Source organism: Gavia stellata, chromosome 6 (assembly GCF_030936135.1).
Source record: "Gavia stellata isolate bGavSte3 chromosome 6, bGavSte3.hap2, whole genome shotgun sequence".
Taxonomy (NCBI): domain Eukaryota; kingdom Metazoa; phylum Chordata; class Aves; order Gaviiformes; family Gaviidae; genus Gavia; species Gavia stellata.
This window is the reverse complement of record NC_082599.1, coordinates 4374294-4398298: the sequence shown is the minus strand read 5'-3', so window position 1 is coordinate 4398298 and position 24005 is coordinate 4374294. Positions and strand designations below refer to the sequence as shown.

The 24005-nt window shown below is 38.3% G+C and overlaps 1 protein-coding gene across 1 annotated transcript in view; it reads left to right on the top strand.

Moving 5' to 3' along the window:
- Nucleotides 1-24005, top strand: part of ADCYAP1R1 (ADCYAP receptor type I) — a 184760-nt gene that overhangs the window by 148054 nt on the left and 12701 nt on the right. Inside the window, exons 10-14 of the mRNA XM_059818773.1 lie at nucleotides 2054-2207; nucleotides 5663-5723; nucleotides 10114-10183; nucleotides 12230-12321; nucleotides 23325-23378. Coding sequence (XP_059674756.1) covers nucleotides 2054-2207; nucleotides 5663-5723; nucleotides 10114-10183; nucleotides 12230-12321; nucleotides 23325-23378 — 431 coding nt within the window. The remainder of the gene's footprint in view (nucleotides 1-2053; nucleotides 2208-5662; nucleotides 5724-10113; nucleotides 10184-12229; nucleotides 12322-23324; nucleotides 23379-24005) is intronic.

The following is a 24005-nucleotide window of genomic DNA, read 5'->3' as shown; positions in this document are numbered from 1 at the left end:
AAACTTCCCTCCAGGTTCAGAACAAAACTGTGGATGGTATTGTCACACAATGTCATCAGTGGCCAGCGGTCCGTCCTTTAGGACAAACCCACAAGTTTCACTTTCTGACTCTACTCAGTTTGCTTCTCCATTTCACAGATCTGCATACTGATAAGTGGCATGAGAGCAGACACAAGCAATTTCCTTCATCTGAAGGTCTGGTTTTTCTCCAGAGCCTTATTTGTTCTGGATGACAGGCAGAGTCATGTGTAAAGAGGGTGACCATTCAGGCATAGAAAATATCCCTGATGGTCACACTTTCAAAAAATCATTACTATTACCCACGTGTTTGTCTCTGAAGTGTGTGGTTTCATGGAAGGCACTCTCTTTCACAGATGCACTTAGCTATATATTACATGTAAATCACAATTCCTTTCACATTTAAGGCTAGTCTTTGATTTGAGAAATCAGCTCACCAGGTGTAATTATGATGGAATTACAGTGAGTTCCCAAACTGAGATCTCCTTTATCCATCCAGTTATGAGCTAAATTCGCTATGAGTCACTTCCACAAGGAAAGTGCAGCTGTGTAGTTTCTTAGTCAGCATTTTCTTTATCATTGAAACTAGTTTTTGCTTTTAATTCTTCTCCATGATAAAGCTGAAACCATGTTAGATCTGTAGTTTGTTTACACCACTCTTCTAATAGTGGCATCTGCCTCTTTATTTTGAAACACTTGAAGCACAAAACGTTAAAATCAGCCATCTAATGACCAGATCTTTAGCGCTGGTAGAGTTTCCATGAAGAAACTCAAGATCTGATGGTTTAAACATACTGGTTGTAGATTTGTCCCAGAGGATGGAGTGCAAGTGGGAACCAGTCAAAATTGTTAGCCTCCCACTGACCCATGCAGAAGCTTCCAGTTTATACAGTGATTCTGCTCGGATTTTTTGAAAAGTCCTACTTTTGTAGGACTAATGATGTCTCACTGGGATGCAACACTGGAAATACAAGTGTGTCCTACTCTCACAGAGTCAGTGTAGAGCTCAGTTTCCACCTAAGGCTTTCATCATAGAATCATAGAATCATTTAGGTAGGAAAAGATCTTTAAGATCATCGAGTCCAACCATTAACCTAACAGTGCCGAGTCCACCACTAAACCGTGTCCCTAAGCACCACGTCTACACGTCTTTTAACTACCTCCAGGGATGGGGACTTAACCGCTTCCCTGGGCAGTCCGTTCCAACGCCTGACAACCGTTTCGGTGAAGAAAGTTTTCCTAATTTCTAATCTAAACCTCCCCTGGCACAACTTGAGGCCGTTTCCTTTCACCCTGTCACTTGTTACCTGGAAAAGAGTCAGACACCCACCCTTGCTACAACCTCCTTTCAGGTAGCTGTAGAGAGCAATAGGGTCTCCCCTCACCCTCCTCTTCTCCAGACTAAGCAACTCCAGTTCCTCCTTTTTTTAATTTTTTCTTTTGTTCATTGCTTTTCACCTCAGTAAATGAATGAAACATTCTATCATTTTTTGCAGTAAATCATTCTTTCTTTACACTTACGCTTAATTTCATTTTCTGTTCCTGAGTGACACCACCCGCAAATGGCAAGGAAGTACAGTTCTCAACTGCACACAGGAGGGTGCATCCTTTCTGATCCCACTCTCAGGGCTTTCCTCAATCATCCTGCCATTTCACATCCTTCCTTAGGTTTCTCAATACATAAATGGATTCTTTTCTTGCCTGCACTTAATCCATGGAAGGGGGCTTAAATCTAGCAATTAGCGTCCATTGACGATGTGAACTCCCACTAATTCAAGACGTTTTCAAGCTGTCTGCAGACGCTTGTCGACCACCTCCCACTGGTAAAATTGGCTACTTGCCCTTTCAAGCTTCGCTCTCTAAGTGGCACCTCACATTCCTTTCATGCTTTTAAAACTTTACTATTAAAATTGTGTAATACCAGTCCCAGCTGTGTTCCTTTCCACTAAGAGATTTGGAGAAGTTGAAAGCATTTTCTCTCTCTCTTAGGCCGAAACAACATGGAAATAATTTTGTTTTTCTTGATTTTCTGCAGGTGGAATGCAAAGCAGTGATGGTGTTTTTTCACTACTGTGTCATGTCCAACTACTTCTGGCTTTTCATTGAGGGATTGTACCTTTTCACGTTATTGGTAGAAACCTTTTTCCCAGAGAGGAGATACTTCTACTGGTACACTATTATTGGCTGGGGTACGTGACATTTCTTGCCTAAAATGTGTCTCAGTGTGCAACACGAATCCACGAACAGTCTAATATTTCCACATACAGTTTCAGAATATAGTTTAAGTCTTTGTATAGAAGTACCACTGCAGACCGAACTCTGTTGTGGTTTTTTGTCTGAATAGAGTTGAACTGAAATCTGGAGGACACCGCATCTCTTGCAGAGATGTAGTCCGTAACTGAGAATTGTCTTCTACGAGATATGATCTTAATGCCAAGCTCTTCAGCTTAATCAAATCTGCAATGCTAAGTCTAGACCATTTTCTAAGAGTTCATTTGCACTTTTCTTCCAGATAATAGCTAAATTGAAAATGTATCCAAAGGGTATCCACATATGCTCATCCTGCCTGGATGGGAAATGGTAACTTGCAATGGGAAGAAACAAGATTTGTTTCAGAAAGGCCAGTTGTATGATGATAACCAGTACAATTATTTTTCATTCTGGCCTTCTGAAGATAAATTGATTCCTGCAACATGTTGATTCAAACACTTCTTTGCTGACGTTTTTGTGCACAAGTCAGATGGTGAATGCGGAAGAATACAGAAATTTTAAATGTAGCCTAAGAAGATTAAACTCGATTTTTATACTTAAACAAACATACTTCTAAAATAATCTGGAAATAATCCTGTATATTTATATGTAAAGTCTACATACAAACCACATGCCTTAAATTATTCTCCTTTAAAAAAATACTATCCTCATGTAACCTAGACCTTCAAGTAATCCACAGCTGGTTTTGGTTTTACCCTCTTGAAGCAGCTGTATATACACAAAAATTCTCATCTCCTGGCAAAGACTCCCTACAATAGGAGCAAAGGTATAGAGAAGAAAGAAGAGAACAAGTGATCAAAAATAACCTGTGGCATATAAAGGCTGTTGGAAAAGGATGGCTATTGGAAAAGACTATTGGAAGAGACACTATTGGAAAAGGATATTCAAAGTTCCCCTTGTACTATCCACAGATGTATAATCACATTATAGCTGAGATATAAGGCTCTTTTAAAAGATAACTTGGGGGTTATGTACATGAAAGTGTGACAATTATAAAAGAAAACAATGTGTAAATCTTTGCAATCTGAACATAAATCAGAGGTTGGGTTCCTTTAATTAAGTTTGCACAAATTTCGTGTCTTTAGGTTTGTCTGAATGTGAGAATATTCCAACACTGCATATTAACTGTTTTTTTTTTTTTTAAATCAGTCTCTGTGATGAAAGAGCTACCCAGATGGATTCATTCTGTAATGCAACCTCAAAATATTTGGTCTCGAGTTGAACACCATAAATAATACCTAGCTGTTCAGTTTATAGATATCACTTCATATTCAAAGCAGTATCAATAAGGTCCACTAATAACACTAAGAGAATCTCTCAATGTGGATGGTTTTGGTTTTCTTTTGTTTTTTAAATACAATATTTTTTCAGCTCCTTCATATTTCAACTTGAATAGCAGTTCCCCTGACCTGGTAGGAGCAGTTGGCACTTTGCAAGAATAGGAGCACTTCTAGATGCAAGTCGTGTAGGGCAAAAGCAGCCCCTCAGCTCAGAGCTGACAGGGAAAGAGTTGCATTGAAGCAGCAGTAAGCAAGAGCTCAGCATTTTGCAGCATCTGGATGTTGTATCTGTTTCTTAAAATGTGCTGAGCACATCAGTGTCCTCATCTGATTAATGAGAACTGCATATGGCTGTGTCTATCCAGACAATTTTTTTCTCTTGGATATGCAATATGCTGGTAAGTTCTCCAGCTAGACTGCTGTCTTCCTGAGATCTCTCCTAACGCCTGCTCCTTACTCAGGGCAGAAATACAGCCAGCAAGAAGAGCTCTCTTCTCAGCCTTTGAGGCCTATCTGTTTTCTAACGTTACTCAAAAGCTGTAAAGAAGGTGATGAAGATGTATGTATCTTTTGATGTAAAGAAAAGTAATGGGAGTATATGTATATTCATATAGCAGATGGTTCAAAACTCCAAGCTGATCTGAAACGTGCTTTGTGAACTATATTTTTATGAGACATTTAGTCTAATTCTGCCTTCCTGCCCGTGTTTCAGACTTGGAACTCTGTTCATACCATCAAAATTTATATAGTGCAAATCAGCGCAAGCTAGATAGCACGTCAGACCCATGATTGATATTTAAAGATTACTTCTATTATTGTGCATCTGTTAAGCGCACAAAGATCTCAATGTTTTCTAGGTTTTCTTATGTGAGAAAAGCAGACTTCAATTTAAATTAAATATGCATGATTTCTTCTCCCCTAAGCCTGTCATTTTATTTCTTTTTTGTCATTTTCTTTTCAAATATTTCTGTGTGTGCTTTTTTAAAGGAGGAGGGCTTCATCAGTCATCTAGGTCTAACAGGGATATTTTTCTTTCTGATAAGAGGAATATGAGATTTGACAGAGACTCACTTAAGTGGATTCGGTCGAATGACTAATTAATGTGACATCAACACGGCCTTGCAAAATGTATGAAACATAATTGTTCCTGTCAACTTATGACAGTCTTGTTCACCGCTGCAAGCTGGGGTTATCAAGGTCCTTGGGTTTTTTTGATTTTTAGCACTTTATCTTTCCAGTGGTGCCTGAATAGATGTAGGCAGTTTCCTAGTCAAAGATTTTATTTGCCATAAAATGTAGATCCAACTTACCCAGAGTTTTCTTGCAAGACTGTGTTATTTTATAAACATATTTCCACTGAAAAACCGCACTTTTAGTGCTTTCAGAAAGGAAAATAAATCCAGGTTTCTCAGTGGATTCTTACTGTTTTCATTTAATTTGTATTTTACACACATTTTTAAACAGTAAAGAAATAGAAATTAAATTCTTGCTCCCAGTATTCTCTTTGAGGGGGTTGTTTTGGGGGGTTTTTTCATGAAAAAAAAGGAACATTCCTGTGAGTAATGGAATACTATCCTTTACTGATTTCTTTTGGTTGAATAAGTAAAGCAAAATCAATTATTTTCACAGTAAGAGAGAAAATAAAATATATGCAAATCATTTACAACAAAACCACATAAGAATACAAAGAATACAATAATGCCATTACAGCTCAACATCTGCCTCTCTCCAGTTATTGCATAATTACAGTAGCTCTAGACATGGAAGCCGATGTCACTGCTTTTATTTTGTGCAGACTAAGTTTTAATGTTCATGCAACAAGATGCAGTACAACAACTTTGAGCAATAATGACCTGAAACAACATCATTCTTTCCTGTTAACAGTTTTTCTTCTGCAATCCCACCAAGACTAACCCATCCTCTGACTGAGCTAGGTGTTTCTAGAGCTCTGAATTAATTTAATGAGTTGCATTTTTTCATGCACAAGTGCTATTAGGAAAGAAAACCTCAGTGGAAAGGTTGCAAAAAGCGCTGATAGCTGAGTACTAAATGTGTCTGGACTGCTAATGATATCGCCGTCTTATCTTCTGCAGGTACCCCAACAATTTGTGTCACTGTCTGGGCAGTGCTAAGACTTCACTTTGATGATACTGGGTAGGTATCACCGCACGGGAAATCATTTCACATGCATTCAGCATGATGGCAAGGATGAAACAGAAATATAATTATCAGAGGACATGACTGATTTGTCCTTCCATTTCTGACATTGATTTGTGTATGGAAGTAGTTTAGGTCTGGTGTTTAACCTAGAACGCTTTCCTGTTCAGCTGCATAAATAGCCATAGTACAATGTTTATGTCCCTATCGCTCTGGTAAGTTCATAAAAGAAGGTGTAAGCATCTACCCTGTAAACATGCAGCTCCGCCAGTGGCCCTCCATCCCCTGCTCAGTTAAATTAGTGGAGTCCAGGATACGGTTTATCTCATCTTAAAAGAGCTGTCAGGTGAATCACACCTGTGATTGTCTTCTCCTCTCCGACTGATTATGAAGGAAGATGAAGGTGATGAGCTCAGCTGTAGAAATTATTGCAGATACCTCTGATGCGATGAGTGAAATCTGCACAAAGCGTTGCTGAGCTTTGATTTACAAAGGCAATTAGGAGTTTAACTTCCCCTTGGAGAATTTTTTCCACAAATCTAGTGGGGGACATGAGTAGAGGTGAGACAAAAATCCACATCTTGTCTTCTGTGTGAAAAAAAATGAGGAAATGGAATAATTTCAGAAAGAATTCAAGAGGGTAGATTGCACCCATATGGTCTATTTCAGTAGGGGAAAAAAAATCTGCAAAGGTCCTGTATCCTTTTCTAAAGGACCAGAAGGAATGGCTGCTCCCAGAGATGACCCTGCACAGCTTGGTAGTCAGTAGATTGACTGGTCTGATAGAGCAGCAGACATAGCTGGTAGGAATGGACATGAATATACACCTTGAAAATACAAACTTAGGAATGTGTTTTTTTGTGACAGCTATGTTTGAAATTGGTGAAATGTTATGAAAAATCCTAGGAATGAAGGAGACTGAAGTTGGACTAGATGATCGTTGTAGGTCCCTTCCAACTGAAATATTTTATTCTGTTCTATCCTGTTATGCTCTGTTCTATTCAAAAATTCGGAAAATCCAGCAGTGGTCCTTTGAAAACCTTGAGCTGAGTGAAAGGTGTCATTATGTACTCAAGTCCCATTTCTGAGAGACTTAGGCTTATGTTTTAATTTTGCCTTACACTAGAGATACCTGGATCCAAAATTTGCACAAGACACTGTTCTGTCAGGTTTTCTTCATCCTTGTTCTTTCATGCTCTTTTTGGAAAGCACATAAAGCTCTTCCTCCACTGGGGATGCCAGTGCTTTAACCCAATGTTCTATTTTGACATTAAGACAAATTAAATCATTTATTTCCATGCAAAACAAGCCAGAAACCCCTGTTGTGTCATTATTACGATCACAACATTGGTCTTAAATGCATTAATTTCTCTTAGGAGTCCAAACAGTCCTTGCATTTTGCGGGTAGGGGGAATGTCTCACAGAAGGAAAAAGAAGAAAAAAAACAAAAACAAAAAAAAAAAAACCCTTTCCTTTCCTTTCTTTTAGTTAGAGAAGCTTTTTAGCATGCAACACATTTAGACAGATTCTAGCTGAGCGTCTCAGTGGTTACTTTTTAAAAATCAGCAAGCATTGTTCTGGGGGTGGGGGAGAAGCCAGCATGAGCCTGAAAATATTGCAGAAATTACTGAACTGGGAAACCACAATCGCAAAGGCATGGACTAAAATACAGACTCTGAGTCTGAGTCTCCTCCTCCTTGCTCCTTACAAGACTGGCAGAGCTCCCTTGACTTCGGCTCCTGATTCACATCACTGTAAGTGACAGGTTTGTGGAGATAAATGCAACTGTCTGTTTATCCAGAGCTGTGCTACTGAATTAAATGGAGTTATTCCAGACATACACCAGAGATGTAACGGAGATCAGACTATGGCCTTTTCAAATGGAAATCACATCCCTCCCCCATCCTACTGGCTCCTTTCCCTTCATCCATCCTGAAAAAGAGTCCTGTGTGTCTGACCTCCACTGTAGCAATGCATTTGAAAGAAATTAGGGACCCTGTTTATGTAGTACAGCTTGTTGACCGATATCACAGGCTGTTCTGTTGTGCGTTTCTTTTTTTTCCTTCTGGTCATGTTCGCCTGAAGAGAAGATGGTGTTTCTTCCACCACATCCATCCTATAGATGTCACAGGAACTGGACCAAAAAAGTCCTTGAAAAAACCTTTGTGTGAGCTTGATCTGATTCATTGTTGACATCTACAAGGTAGACGTTGGCAACTGAGCTTGCTGGGGACACATCCTGTAAAAGGAGAGGAATAGGTCTAAGAAGAATAGGCATTTGTAGGGGATGATGTATCACCCCGGAGTACACGTTTAAAATACATCAGTGAGGAACAAAATACCCAACAACCTCCAAGGGTCTATTTGTCCCAACTAGAGTCCAGGATAATTAGCTGGGTTGTAGATATCTTCAATATAGAAGACTGGAACTAGGGCAGGTAGATTCCGTCCCCTGTAATTTCTCATTTCTACACAGACAAATTGCCATACATCAATGCCTGTTTGTACCGATAGATTAATACTAGAATTTGCCCAGATTCTTCCAGCATTGGCCAACTCACTAACAACTTTCAGGGTAGATTTAATGTGCATCTTAGAGAGGCTGAGCTCTGCAAACAGTCAGTAATTTTCAGAAGAGGGCATCTAATTTATAACTGCATACAAAGAATTAAAAAGATAATTGGTGATATTAGTGCTTTTGTTTTATGGTATACAATTGTTGATAACTGAAAAGAGCCTGATTTTCAGACTGTGGGTGAGAAGGAGTTCCCTCTGAACGTTTGTCCCCATTCAAATATTTTAAGTTGTGCATCCAAAGTGAGGTAACTCAGAAATGTTACTTCATATTTGAAAATCTCAGCCATCAGTCACATAGATTTTAGGGGATTTTAAGTTTCTAGGCTTTGTAGACAGAAGCAAAAATATGTAGTTTTGTGCAAATTTGACATCCCAGCTCTAAATTTTCTCTCTTCTCACCAGCTCTGCTCCACACACCCTTATTGTTGGTTTTATGGGAAACCAGTAAAATATTGCATGAACAAGTTCAACCAAAATTGCTAAACCAGACATCACTCAGCTGCTTGGGATTTCTCTCACATGCACTTTGAAGATGGAATTTTAGCTCTGTCTCCTCCCACTTACACATGTATATAGTTTTGTTAAGTAAAGATTTTCACTCTTCCCCCAGACGCTACCAGACTACCATTTAAATGACACAGAAGTTGCATTAAGCTCTAATAAGATCAGCAGTGTTTTATTCCTGTATGCTCTTTCAAATTGTTTCTTGGCATCTGACAAATGCACCATGACAACCACTGCTGGGACTTTTGGCTGTTGTCCCAGTGGGAGGGAAACCCTCCTTTTCAGAACTGCAGGTACCAAGTAGGTATTTTTCTGTGATTTTGTATTTTCCAGAGGAAGCATGAAGGGAAGAAAGCGGAGACAAATAAAAGACATTTTTTAACTGACAATCAATTTCTTAATGACTTGAAATAGTGTAGCGGGGGTGGTGTGGCAGGGGAAATAAGATTTTTTTTCATTATTATTGTTTTTCTAGCTTTAAAAATATATGTTAAAGTTAAAAACGAGTATATATATGGGTCCTGTAATTATCTTTCTCTACAAATGAATGTCCAAATGCATCTGTATGGAATAAACCTCAGCAGAATCCTATGGTGAATCTGGAGGAAGATTTTAAATGCTGAGGTAGAAATGCCTTTTTATTTATAATCACTCACTCACAACATCTTAAAAAAGGAGCTGACCCCAACTCTTGTCCAGTACTTGAACCTTCTTAGATGAATCCTTGCTCCGTGGTAGGACTTGCAACCCAATGACTGGAAAATCATTCCTATATGTGAATACAACCAGTCTCTGGTACAAGCTCGTGTACTAGATATGTGTAACAATCCTCATGTCAGGGTCAGGAACTGGCATTCATATCTGTTTACCCTGGAAAAGTAACTGAGACATCAAACTTTGGAATAACCATCTCTTACCCTTCAAGGTATCCCTGTCTTTTTTTCCCTTCTACTGAGATGTTAGCTTAAAGGGACAATTTTACAGTTGTACTGTCTGTACACAGATAAACACACATGAAGGCATTTTCCAAAATGGCTAAACTGTTTAGTAAGAAGTACCATTGAAATTGCCACAAAAATACTTCTACTTTCAGATAAGTTGGATAAAGGCTGTAAAAGAAAGCTACAACAGGGACAGAGTGAAGAACTAGTACCTTGGAACCCAAAGAAAATAATTTAGCTACAAGACAAATCTTCCACTCTCTGACCCCTTAAAAGTGGTTTTAAGTTTATTAACTTCCTTGTTACATTTTTATCTTTCTCTTTCCTTCTCTCTCCCAACCCCATTCCTTCATTAATGACTGCAGCTGCTGGGACATGAATGACAACACTGCCTTGTGGTGGGTGATCAAGGGTCCTGTGGTTGGATCAATCATGGTATGTAGTACTTGGAGAAGGCGCTTCCTTAACATTGCTGAGGGCAAATAACTGATGCAAATAGCTTCAAATGACTTTACAAACCATGCTGCAGCAGCTGTGCTGGACTACTGGACAGTTTGTCTGAATGTCCACCGTTTGCCATCCAGAATGCTAAGTAATTCCGTTGTTATAAAGAAGGTTTAGTACAAGTTGAATGACGGTGCACTGCCTGCAAGCAAAGACTATGTAGACAAGGAGGTATTCAGTTTCTTAAACAAAGATACCAGGTGCCATAAGTAAGACCCTAGAGCATATGGAGCATTTGCCGGGGGCTGACAGATACGACACAGGATGTATGGGAATCCTATGCCATTTGGGGTGGCAGCTGAAGGCCAAGTGGGACAACCCAGGGCATCTAAAACAATACTAGATGCCAGTGACTAGGAAAATGGACTGTGTCTGTTGAATGGAATTAATTTCACAGCTACATTTATTTATCTAATATTAGCTTTATAATAGTATTATGGACATAGTGCAAGATGCTCAATTGTCAACAAGGTATCTAAGCTCTCTTTAGTTGATGGAGGTCTTGGATTTGACTCAAATGATGCTAGATACCTATGTATGGATCACTGAGAGGTTCTAAAGTACCCTGTTGGGGCTCCAGCTGCTGCCCCCAAAAATATGGGAATTTTAAAATGGTGTTGGGCTTCTCCAGTTAGGAAATTAAATTGAGTCCCTAGACAATACGGTTAGTGGCACCTGGAAAGCTGTGTGACTTACCACGTGTAGGTGTCTAATTCTGGGCATGCTAAGTTGCACTCCATACTCCAGTGACAGCATTGGCCAGGTCTTCATTGACTGTTGTGGGGATTTAGACATCCAGCTCACAGGTAACTACCTACATTTAGGTGTTTTCATCAGGTTTGGTGCTTCTCTTTTTAAGTATTTGGACAGCTCTCTGAAGTACAGTAACCTTCAGACACATTAAAGGTAATTAAGTTAATAACACTGAAGGGTATCGAGACGGAGAGGGTCCAATGGTCTGGGGGTTTTGTGATATCGATGTATGCGAATTTCCATGCTTTACAGACATAGTCTATGAAGGATCACATTCTCACTTTGGGGAATCAGTTATACCTAACTTCTATTGAAGGCAGTAAAGATTCAAGCAACTAGCAAGGGTTGACTAGACTTCGCCATTCATTTGTAGCCCTCAGATCAGATATCAAATTCTTCTGAAAGAGATGCTCACATCTAGTTTAAGTTCTTGGTCTCCTTACAGGAGTAAAAGGTTGCATAAGGGACCAACTTAAATTTCCCACTGTTTTATTCTGGCGTTAAGAAGCTATGGAATTGGTGACAGCCAAATCTGAAGCCAAAGCATCGAAATAAACTGATTTTATTCATCTCCAAATTTTTAAAACTGTATCTGTAATTACATGGTTCTATGAAAGAGAAGATACCCAGAATCACATAAAATTAAAAGACATGAAGATTAACATTAACACCCACCCCCACACATGCACACACATCTCCCCTCCCAAAAACATTAGAGGTCATCTCATCTTAGGCCAGATTCAGCCAAGCAGAAGGGAAGTGACACAACTTGGGATTTTCGGGAAAGGGGAGACACTAAATTGTGACTGATGGATATTGCTAAACTGAGTAAGTGCCTTAGTTCAGAGAATGGGCATTAAAGATGTTTTTACTGTTGAGATCTTTGCTATATGGTTTTGATGTGCAGGGATCTTTCTTTTTATTCTTTGCACCTGGTTGATAATGAAAAATGTTGAAACCTTTTCACTTATGTTTGTCTTATTTGGTGCTTGGGACTGAAGAAATTCTGCCTTACTTTAGCTGCTGCAAGAGGGGATATTTTTGCCTGGAAAAGGGACAATAAGACCCTTGTAAACTTATGCTATTACTCCTGACCCTATAAAACTTCTAGACTGCAGATTGAAGAATAAGGCAACAGAGCCAGCAAGTCACTGGGAATGTCTCATTCTCATACTTGAAAAAATGTATCATTGTCATAATTTTTTCCTTTCTTTTTCCCCCTAGATAAACTTTGTGCTTTTTATTGGCATAATTGTGATACTTGTGCAGAAACTCCAGTCACCTGATATCGGGGGCAATGAATCCAGCATTTACTTGTAAGTACAAATAAAGCAGTAATCCATTTAGATTTCTAATATACACATAGGAAAAAAGCAAAGTCAAAAAGACACCTCAGCTGAATTAATTTGATTTTCAAAAAGAGTCACAGGTTCTATTAAATTGCTTTGGTTAATTTTTACTTTTTTTTAAATCCAAAAGCCACTAAAGTGAATTTTAATGCCAGCTTTCACCTTTCTATAAAAGGCCTAGAAATAAGCATAAATACAAGATTAAAAAAAAATCAAAAAACTTCTTTACAGGTCAGTTATCTGGAAATTAACATACTGACCAGGCATAAAGATTACTATACCTGCGGGAAAGTCTGCTGTGCTTCATACGTTCAAGGGCATGGTCCAAAGTTCATTGAAAGCAATGAGATTTGGTGAAAAGATTTCATTGAGTTTGGACTGAATTGTAATTTAGGAAGATGTCCTAAAGCTGCTTATGTTTTTGTTTCTTGTAACCTTGAATGCATTCCACTTAAGCCAAACAATTCATCCACACACCTAGAATTGCCTAAAAATGCACAACAAATCCTCAAATTTTCCTTTAGAAGTTTTGAAACTTTGTTTGTGCTTTACATTTTTTTAAAGCCAACATCCTTTTTGTTAGTTTCCGCCTCATTAGAGGACAGAGATTGGCCATGTGAGATGGTCATCATTCCCATTTTGAGTGCATGCAGTCATTCTTCATATAAAAATTATATAATCGTTTTGAATAACTAGGATATGTGGCAGCACATTTGGTATTTTCTTGGCTTTTCAGCTTAAATATCAGGCACTTTGGCTTTGCAATTTTGTCTGAGCTCTAGTGATTTCTAGCACTCATAAACATAACTAAGACTATTTGATTTAGCACTGGATTCCTGGTGAAAAAAGGCAAGTCATACAAACCTTAAATAAAAATAAAAGCTGTCCGGGTAAACTAGGAGATTCTTATCTTGTAGTACTTTTTTTTAAATTATCCAGTGATCAGTTTCACCCTAAGTAACCACACTCGTAGTATAATGATGTCATCCATCTAAACGACAATTTCCAGGGAAAAATATGTCCTCCAGCTGCCTATTTTTCTTCCCTTCTTTCCTATTGTCTTGTTTACATTTACATGAAATGATAATATTTTGTGCATCACTTTTTCATGTCTGTAGTCAGACATCCACTTACTGAAAGTACTGCCCTTGAAGCTTGCTCTGAACTGTGTTTCCACAGACAAAAATAATGCTTTAAATTCATTCTGCAGGTGGATATTTCTCAGAATAAAAACTCAGAAGACAGTGTAGTGAATAGGTTAACTGTATGCACGGTTTGCCTAGGGTTTGCATGAAGACTTCCCATGTATGTGCTGCTGGGAAGTCACCCACTGAATCTTAGATCGTAATTAACACCCAAGATGTGCAGAGCTAGTTCTGATTATGACCTGCTAAGTGCATGTTTGGTGTCTGCTGCACATATTTCACATATGAAGCAAAGCATGCCATAGACTCCAGTGATTTAACTAGACTATAAAACATCCTTGTCATTTTTGATCAATATGGTGACTGGGTTCTACTGATGTTTTTCCTATGTGTATAGTTAGCCACCAAAACCAAGAGAAAACATCATATTTTCTGTTTCATTCGCTGCCATTATTTTTCATATTTTTTTGCAACTTTATAAATGGGTGTGTATTAATTGATCTTGCATTTATGTATGTGTTATGAAGTGGAGTGTTGTTTATCCAAACAGTTTCGACAACAGAAAAGTCACACAGAAATGACAAAAAGAAATGAAATTAATAAGTCTATGCAGATATACACCAGGCATATTCAATATTTGTGCACACATATCCTGTAAAAAGAGAGCTGCTATAGCAAAGAAAAAAGATAGATCGTATTATGGTTATGTCACCATATTGAAATCTCTGTGGCATTTAGACTGTAGTCCATATTAAACATTTTCCATATCCTATTTTGCTGTTTCCAACTATTAAGCGTCATCCCATCAGCCCAAATTCTCTGTCCAGATCTTTATTCCACAACATATTTAAGTACTTTGCCTTTAGTACATGAGATAGATCAGTTGAGGTCGAGGAAGGATGTTCAGCCTGTTTCTGAAGGTAATATCACACGGTATCTACAGTAGTGATTGAGGTTTACTCTGGTACCAATCTTCCAGTTTTTGGAATAACCCTTTAGCCAGGACTTCCATCATCAAAAAAGAAAATAAAAGACCCCACAAAAATTTAGTTATGATTTTCTTCTTATATGCATGATACATGTTTATATTCAGGCCCTTTTAATAATTTTTTTTGTTAGGAAAATCTACCTCCAGTTCGATTTTATATATAGTATGGTCATGGTTCTGCAAATCACTTAAGCCTGTATTTGGCTTCAAAAGCCTTGGGGTGTGCTTAAATTCAAAGATTAATTATATATTGTTACCACTGTGCACTCATCATTAAAAATTCCCACTACTGAAGGTAGCTGCGAGCTATGACAGGAACACAACAGAAGAGTGCACTACTGGGGAACTGATGCTTAATTAATACAGTGTAGCCACCAGAAATTGTACGACTTGCTTTAAAAAATCCAAACAAAAATTTGTATAATTTACAGCACAACAATGAGTGCTTTCCTCCCATAAAAAATCAGACTTGCTCTCTAAATAACCTGAGATCATTACATGTAATAGCCTTTGCCTTTAGGCTGACAAAAACTTGGAAACATGTAGCTGATTCCTAACAATTTTCTGCAGCAGCCAAATGCTTTAGTGATTGTAAACTTCCATTTTAGCAACTTGTGTGTTCAGTCATTCATTACCAGCCTCATGCCTATTCAATCTTTCTTCACACGTTTGGTTCCCCCTCAAAGCTGCCTGCATGCTGCTGATCCCATTTCAGACTGAATGGCTCAAAACACGTCAGATTCTACGAGAACAATAACTCCATCCTTCTTTTACTGACGTTTTAGATAGAAACTCCTCCCTATGGCTGAAATGATTGGGGGCTAGTTTCATCAAAACTATCTAAGCAGCTGAGGTAGGAATTAAAAAGGAAATAGAAGCCACCCTTTTTAATATTAATTTTAATTTTATGATTCTTTTTGTTTTTTTTCTGAGAACCTTAAGCAGCTTTCATACTTTGTCCCAGTATTCATCACAATCATTATTTACTTTTTAGCGTTAGGACTGAACTGCCGAAGGCATAAAAAAGACATAACTTTTTTTCTTGAATCGTGTTCGATTTCATTAACCTTGTGTCAGTCCTGAATAATTCCACTAAATTAAGCATCAAACCCAAGCAAGTCCAGTAATGCAAATGCTATAGATTTTTATTTGAGTGAGAAGTTCTGAGATCCTCAGGTGCTGGGGAAGCATAAAATAATATTGATTGTATTCCTAGTGTAATTAAGACCACTATCTGCATAGTTCAGACAGATTTCTTGCCCCATCTGGTGAACGAATTGCATAAACAATTGTAATGTGCCATGGTCATGGACATGACATACTTAATCCTGCAGTACAAATGACAGTGTCTTCTATTTCTACCTGTATATTCAACCCAGTTAGATTTTACTTAACGTGCTTCCAAACAGAAAGCACTGCCTGATTTTTAGCTATCTCCGATTGCACAGTTTGTAAATATTCTGAAGTAGTAGATTATTTAGGGGCACTGTTGCTGAAAACCAAGTAGCACCACATCAAAAGTCCATGAATCCAATGTGCACTCACAGTTCTGGGGACTGGAAACACGTATTCACAACCCTACTATGGCTGGTTCAACACATAGTGTGTCACATCAGGCCCACGTTATTTTAATGGATTTTCATACATCAGTCCCATGTCAGGAATTTTAGGAAATAGGTAATGAATTGATCTGGCAAAGCTTCATTGTTTTTCCCATGAGAAATCCAGACAATAATGTGTAACATGGTATGTCAGCATCTGCTTTGAGGCATCCTGGTTTTGGTCAAGTTGTTGTAAGGAGAGTAGCTTCACCCTCCAAGAAAAGCCATATTCCTATAGAAATGCCTACACACAGTTAAATCCACGCTATTATTTTCATGAGCATTGTTGCATTGCTGAAAGAGTCATTATAGACAGAAGATCATCAAACAGTATCACTACCATAAATCACTACGGTAATTAAATAAGTATGCATGATATAGATGGATGCTGGAATAACCCTTAAGGTTAAAAAGGCCCACACATTTCCATCAAGTCTTTGCTTATTCATTCATTTTCAAGGATCAAACACATTTAACTGATAAAGCTTCTTTTTTTTTAATTTTATTTCCAGTTCATCATGAACAGTATAATTTGGGAGGGGGAAGCTTGTTTCTGCTTTTGCTTTAACAGATTCTTCATAAATTTTGTATCACATGTTGAAAATTCAATGAAAAGAAAATAAACCCCACATATATCTAGCTAATTCAGGTCTACGTCATTCCTCCAATCAGCATCTTGCTGGAAAGAAAGGAGAAACATGGCATGTATCATAGGTAGGTATGATTTTACATATGGTGCAACCTAGAGGGTTAGGGCAGGAGAAGCAATGTTGTAAAACAAATGTTTTGGTAAACAACACTCCTCTACAGTTCACCTACAAAGTCACTGGACACTCAATGATTCATTCTGCTACCGCTTTGTCTTGCTGCAAGTGCTCAGACTGCCAGCATTAATAACTATGGACAGGGTCTTCATGCCAAAAGTCTCATTTTTGACAAGAAAATGGCAGATGTTTGATGAACGGTATATTCTTTAGCATGGCACTTTAATTTCTTAACCCCAGGTACTATCAGTTGAGTGCTGGAATGCCCACTAACCCAGCAATGAAAGGAACTTGTGTCCCTGGGCTAATCCTTATCTACCACAAGAAAATACAATGGAAAACATAGACGATGGTCATTTGGTGTCAGTGCATGATCAGCAAGGACGTAGTTCTCATTTCTAAGAAACGTTAGTAGAGTAGATGTTTGCTACTTTGATTGACACTAATTCTTGACGGATTTATTTAATGCTCTAGCGAAAATATTCTCATTCACAACTACTATAATTTTCATTTACATTTCCCAAGACAAATTATTATTTTGGTTGTTGGTTTGAGGAATTTTTGGGTTCTGTTTTTTTTTTTTTTTTTTGGGGGGGGAGTGTGTTGTTAATTTGTGCCAGATCTTTTCAGGTAGGGATTGGAAAAAAATTGAGTGTACTCCTTAGGAATGCATGTAGGCTATGTACCATAATTAGCAAGAATATAATTACGCAGGGATTTATTTATTTTCAGATAAAGTTATTGAAAACCCTATTCTGCTTTGATTATCTGTCTATAGATTTGCTGTGATCTCAACTACTGTGAAATCAAAGAGCACAGAATATTTAGTGTGTTTATATTGTTCCTGTGAGCCATTATTCCTGTTGAACAGCTGAGGGTGTGATGCACAAAGGGGGCTACTCCAAATCCCCCCTGGTGCCTGTGGCAGGTAGAGGAACGTGAACATACATCTTTGGTTGTCAAATCTGGCTCCCTAACCTAAACGCTGTCTTTTCATCTGGTATGCATCTTTTACATTCTTACAGTGATGGTGGGATCAGACCTAAAACTATGTCCACCTTGAAAGTGGTTTTGTTATTTCATGGGCCACTTGCCAGAGGGATATTCTAGAAGAGCAAATCAATATTTTTAAAGGAAATTCCATCGATTTCCAATGATGTACAAGCGCTTTACTGGAGCTTTGACAGGCTCTGATTTTGAAGTCATTGACCACAAAACTTGTTTCTTGTGGTTAGAAGATCATATGTGATGAAAGCAATGTTAAAAAGTGCTCTGCTTCCGTTATTTTGAAATCCTGAGAAGGTGGTTAGAGTGCAAGTCCATTGTGCATTAGCCTGCACAGGTGATGTCTGTATGATGGAGGTTGGCTCCTGATATTTTCTGTTTTGAAGTAGTAATGAAAAATAGGATGACTTTGTCTTTAAACACTATTTGTGCACATTGCCGTAAGGTATTTTTATGGGTAATTTGATGGTTTTAGTGGGCATATGGACAGAGGAAAGGATACAACACTGATTTATATGTTTGATGAACTAGCTGGTTTTTTTTAAAACTGCCTAAGTTTCATGCTTAACAATTTCCACTTGACTCCATGCTCTGTGGCAGCCTTAGAGAATGAGATTGTGTCCTAAATGAGCAAAGCACAGACTTTTTTCCTCATCTGTTACAAGAGCAAGCCGCGAACTGGAAAAGAGCGTGTTAGCATTAAAAGAGAAGCCACTAATAGATGGTCCTTCTCTAGAAAGATCAAGGAGGTGTGCAGATTAGTGAAGGAGAGAGCAATGCCATGTTATATTCAACAGTGTCGTTCTCTTTATAGAAATGTTCCTTCCTTTTTTTTAAGAAGAAACAGTACTGCAAAGCTTGATGCACTCTCAACAGTTCTATCAAGGGTTGGATTAACCCTAACAACAGCCCTCTTTCAGAGAAGTTTGAGACACAAAAAAGGCTAAATAGTGTCTTATGAATTCCATTGAAATGTTAGTAGCATATATCTGGATATTTCCGACCTAAGTGTCTTTCAAAGCCAGTACCTAAAATATCGTGACTTGATTGGCATAGCTGGTATGGAACAGCACTCATAACAGCTGAAGACTCAAGCCAGCGTGATTTATATGTAACTGTTCATGTCTGTGCTTGTATACCTGTAGGTCTTTGCCTACACATGTACTGTCTGAAATGCTATATATATCTAAAATTGTTCCAGCTTTACTTTTTAAAAGATAATAAATACTTTAGCAATGTGCACAATATAAAGCTTCTTACTTTAATGTGAACTGACTACACTTAACTAAATTCTCTGCAATATTATAACTTTTGCCACACATTCAAATTTACTGATTAGCAAAAATAAGGTAGCCTTCCTAAAGAAAATGGGGTACAGACCTCAAATGTGTTTCCAAACTCACTGCACTTCATCAAAGTGAATAACCTAATTTTGATCTGTATTGATAAACTTCAGTTGTCATGGAGGTCAGCAGGATAGAGAACGTCCAGTGCCTCAGGCCATGCATCTTTACGAATTACCCATGGATTTGGGTGCAGGGTTGTATCTTTTATCAGGGTAGCTTACTTACCGGGAAAGATAATGGTTTTGGAGATTCAGATAATTTTTCAGAAACCTCAAACTGAGAGCGAACTTGGGAGCATCCAAATTAGACCATTCTGGCTGGTTTTTTCCTCCCGCATTGCTCGTAGCTATGTTGTTTTGAATGCATTGTTAGGCTGAAAGGGATAGATCTGGAATTTTATTTGTCCCGAAATCAGTTTGCACCTTTGTTTCTTTGCATCGGTTACTTAGTGTAAAGATAAACGTGAAGTTGAAGCAACTGGTCATGCAGCAGTTATTGCAAGACTGCAGACAATGGGGAATAATTCTGACATCTCTGATCCTGAACGTGCTTTCAACTTCATCAAAGCTTGATGCACACCAACATCCATGGTCTTCCATTTACTTTTTGCTACCATTCACATTTTTCCTCTACCACATGAGAACAAAAGGAGTTTAATTTCCCCTCAGTGTCTCTGCTTTTCCTTGCCATTGATTTCTTGTGTCTCACTTCAGCAACTAACATGCTTCACATCCAGTGGTTTTAGTTTTACGTCTGAAGAATTATTAGGATGTACTCCAAGCAAGCATATAGTCCTTAAAGCCTGAGATATGGAAGGGGCAGGAGAGATGGTGTTGTCACATTGCAGAAGGTTTTTTGATCTGGAAGGGTGAACTTCTTATGAGGTCTTGTAACTAACACTGTGCATAAAAGGAACTGTGTGGTGCAAACTGGGTAATGGATTAATTGCCCAGGAACAAATTCTTCCTGCCTTGGAGAGTACAAGTACACACTCAAAGGCCACCAGGTTACAATGGCTTAATATTGAATTAAGTCTCAGTGAAGGTGGTTTAAACAAACGTATACTACCTCAAGATTGGACCAATCCAAAGTTGTGCATATGGTTCACGTTATAGTCTTTGTACCTCATTTGCTGTGCACCTGTATCATTACTGAGAGATTTCCAAACTGTAATACCTCTTATATATTTCCAGTGAAAACACTGGCGTTGTTCAGCTGATTAAATGTCTGCAAGCCCAGGCCTTTTCAAGAAAGGCAGAGTTCTCTTTTTTCATTAAGGAGGGTTATAGAGATGGGATGAAACTTGGATCGTTGTCTGCAGGGATGTTGTATAACATGTAAAGCAAGTGAGACAAAACAATGTAACTGAAGCTTCAGTGCTGCCAACTATATAAACTCAGTGTAGCTATACCGGTGCTGAGCTCTGCCAGCTGCCAGGACTAAGACCTGTCTATAATGCTTGAAAATCCACTTCTTGTGGCAGGCTGTAACAATAAATACTCTGTGGGTTTTTCTCATTTGTTTTTTTAAGGACAATGAGCGGATCACATTCTCGGGTATTTTATGTCTGGATTTGGACATACATATCCTTCATTTCAAACACTAAACCTATATTCAGAACCATTTAAGAATCTCATTTGGTGTGGTATGTTTTTCTCACTAAACATGCTATTGTCTTCTACACTACAGTTATGTTACTGCACCTCCATCAGAATTATTCCATAATGCATGACATTAGTCAATGCTCTGGAGCCAGTGAGAATAATCTAGCTTGATAAAAAAGGATCTCCAGAGTTAATACAGAGGAAGGATCAGGACATGTAACCTTGAAGCTACACTGAATTTAAAGACTGTTTTTGATGGAAGTATTCTGCTTTCTACTACCAACTTTCTTCTCTAGAGCACAGTTAAATATTAAGTTTTACTCTTCATTATTTAATCTCTGATGGCTTTCTCCATCCTTGCCTGTCCACCTTATAGAAGTTAGCAAAGCCAAGAATGAACAGTGTAGAGATGATTTTTGGCTCTCTTTGACCATTCTATTTCATCTTCAAGCCTCAGTTCTGTGCTAAGGTCAGAATTTCTAGACAAAAAGTTCCAGTTCAAATTCATATTTGTTAAATATTCATTTTCAGTCTCAGCTATAGCCTGCAAGCAGTAATCCAACTTCAGCCTATGGAGAGGTGATAGTGGTTTCCTCACAGACATACTGTTTCTGTGTCAAATTATTGTTGTAATTACCATGCTAGCCTTCAGTTACAGTAGATTAAATCTAACTTTGGTGGAATTAAAAGTACACTCATGTAAAGTGTATAGAGGACATTGAATGCTCTCTATAATGCGGGAATTTTGAAATCCTTAGAAGACCCTCGTGAGGTTTCCTACATACATTCTAGTTTTTAGCTTGAAGTTCATTGACTTTACAGGTACATAGACACAAAAAATGCAAAACTTCTTTATGTTCCTCCAAATCACTGGAAAAAGAAAAGCAATCCACTGAGCTGTGTTAAGACACATCCACTCAAAACAGCAAAGAGAAACAAAGCTGACTTTTCACATTTTAAACCAATGCAGGAGCCCTAACAGGTAGAGACCAAAAAGTCAGATGAAAGACTACTACTACCACCCATTAAAGTCAACTGATTTTAATGTGTTTTGGACAAGGACTGTAAAAGAGTCCTCACACTTTCTCTTTTTTTTCCAACTTGTTTTCGGATTATTCCCAGGTATCAGAAGATGATCCTGGAATACCTCAGACCCCTTAGAGAGGTCAGAGGAAAGTGGTTTGGTGTTAGCAGTAAAAAGTAGAGCTGTAGGTAACAAGACTAAGACTTTGACAAAAGGTGACTAGACTAAGACTTTTGGAGTTGTTCTCAGTTGAAGAGTAAAGGAACAGAGTTGCCTTTTTTTATGAAGAGCACAACAGTGGTTATACTTACAGCAAGACGGGATGGGATCCACCTGATTTAATAAGATAATCATGCTGGGCTCCTCCACAGTCAGCAGAGATCTACCCAGTCCAGAGAATAAAATTCTTGGTACAACTTATTTCTTTCTAAACAAGATAAATCTCACTTTATGGCCTGTTTCTCACCACTGATTGCAAAGCTAGCATGGGTCGACAAGGTGAAAGGCATACACCTATATTGTAAACTTTGAAAATTAGATGACATGGAATTAAATAACAGCTTTGCTGAGAAGCACCCATGCTTATTCTGCGTCTGGATGAGAGGGGTGAATGAGTCTACTTGCACGCAGCGGATCAGGGCCTGCAGTCACTGCAGCAGGATGGGATTGTATAGCCTGTTTTCTGCTCACAGAACAAGTTCAGTTTTCCAAACTGTTTACATCTGATCTGTAAGTCCAGGGTTTTTGTAAATGTAGTTGGTGTTTTGGCCAGGAAACAAGTCGTGCTTCTGGAAATTCTTAGCTATCAAGTAGCAAGGAAAAGAAATTCCCCAACCTATAACAATATCAGCTGTAGTTAAGTAGGCATGTAGCATAAATAATAGCTGGTATGGCTCAGTTTTTCAATTTTTTTCTCTCTCTCCCATACAATCTTTCTACTCTCACTTTGGTTAACTTTTTACTGCATTTTCAGTACTTTATTTCATTGATTTGCTTCTACATTCCTTCTCCTACTACTACATGATTGTCAATCCTATTTGTAGTGAGGTGACATAGAATTACTTGAGCAGGGTGCACAAAGATTCTTAATGAGGCACAGTTTTAATTTGCATGAATAAAATTCTACCTTTATTGTGTTTCCCAAGGGATTCCCCTTCAGCATATTTAGAGACAACACACAACCTCTGTCATTCCCTGTGTGCTATTAGTGACCTAAACCCAGAACCCTGATCTTTTTCATTATGGATCTACATGGCCTTGGTAATAGAGCATAACTTCATTCCCCTGAATCAGCTTGCTCATTTTACTTCTCTTAAGCACCTCTGAGAAATCTATAAAGTCTTTAGAATTGAATTTCAACTACCTTTGCCTCAAATTTGTGTACTCTCTCATTTGCATTAACTTGCCAGATGTCAAGATGGTCTTCAGCCACATTGTACATCACTCATTTAATCCTGGGAATGTTTAACTTTTTCTTTCCCCTTCCACCCTAGCACCCTCCCTCTTCCTCCCAGATGCAGCTGCAGTCCATGCACAGGACACATGCGGTGAGACTCAGCTTGTTTGCCTTTAGCTGTCTAAAGTCTCGTATTTAATCTAAGCAGTCTAGTCATCGTCTATGGTCAAACTGAGAGACCAGGGCACCTCCGTAAGACAATGCATCCCGTATGTCTTAGATGCCTCTGTTACACAGGTCAGCTCAGCCTCTGGAAGTGCCTGTTTCTTTCCATGATTGACTGAGCTAAAGGTGATAGTTCAGTTTAAGTTTGTCTTAGATACATATAGTTAGATGTCACCAATTCCATTCTGTGTGTGCCTACAGAGATCTGAGGATCCTGCTCTAATTAATGTAATGTTTTGATATCCATAATCTCATTTATATTCATTTTCTCTTATTTAGCTATTTTTTCCTCCTTCCCATTTCTTTCTGGTTCCCGCCTCCTCTGTCTCTTCTCTCTTTCTCCCTTTCCTTCCACCAATGCTTCTATTTTGATAATAAAGAAAGAAAGAAAGTTAAAAAAAAAAAAAAGTGGAGGAAAAAAGAGAAGAAAACTACCAATTCGGTACTCTAAAGATTTTGGGTCACTTTACAATATCTAACATCAGAGAGATGATTCTACCTAAATTAGGCAGGATGGCAGAAAAAATGCTGACAGCACTGAAATATTAATGTT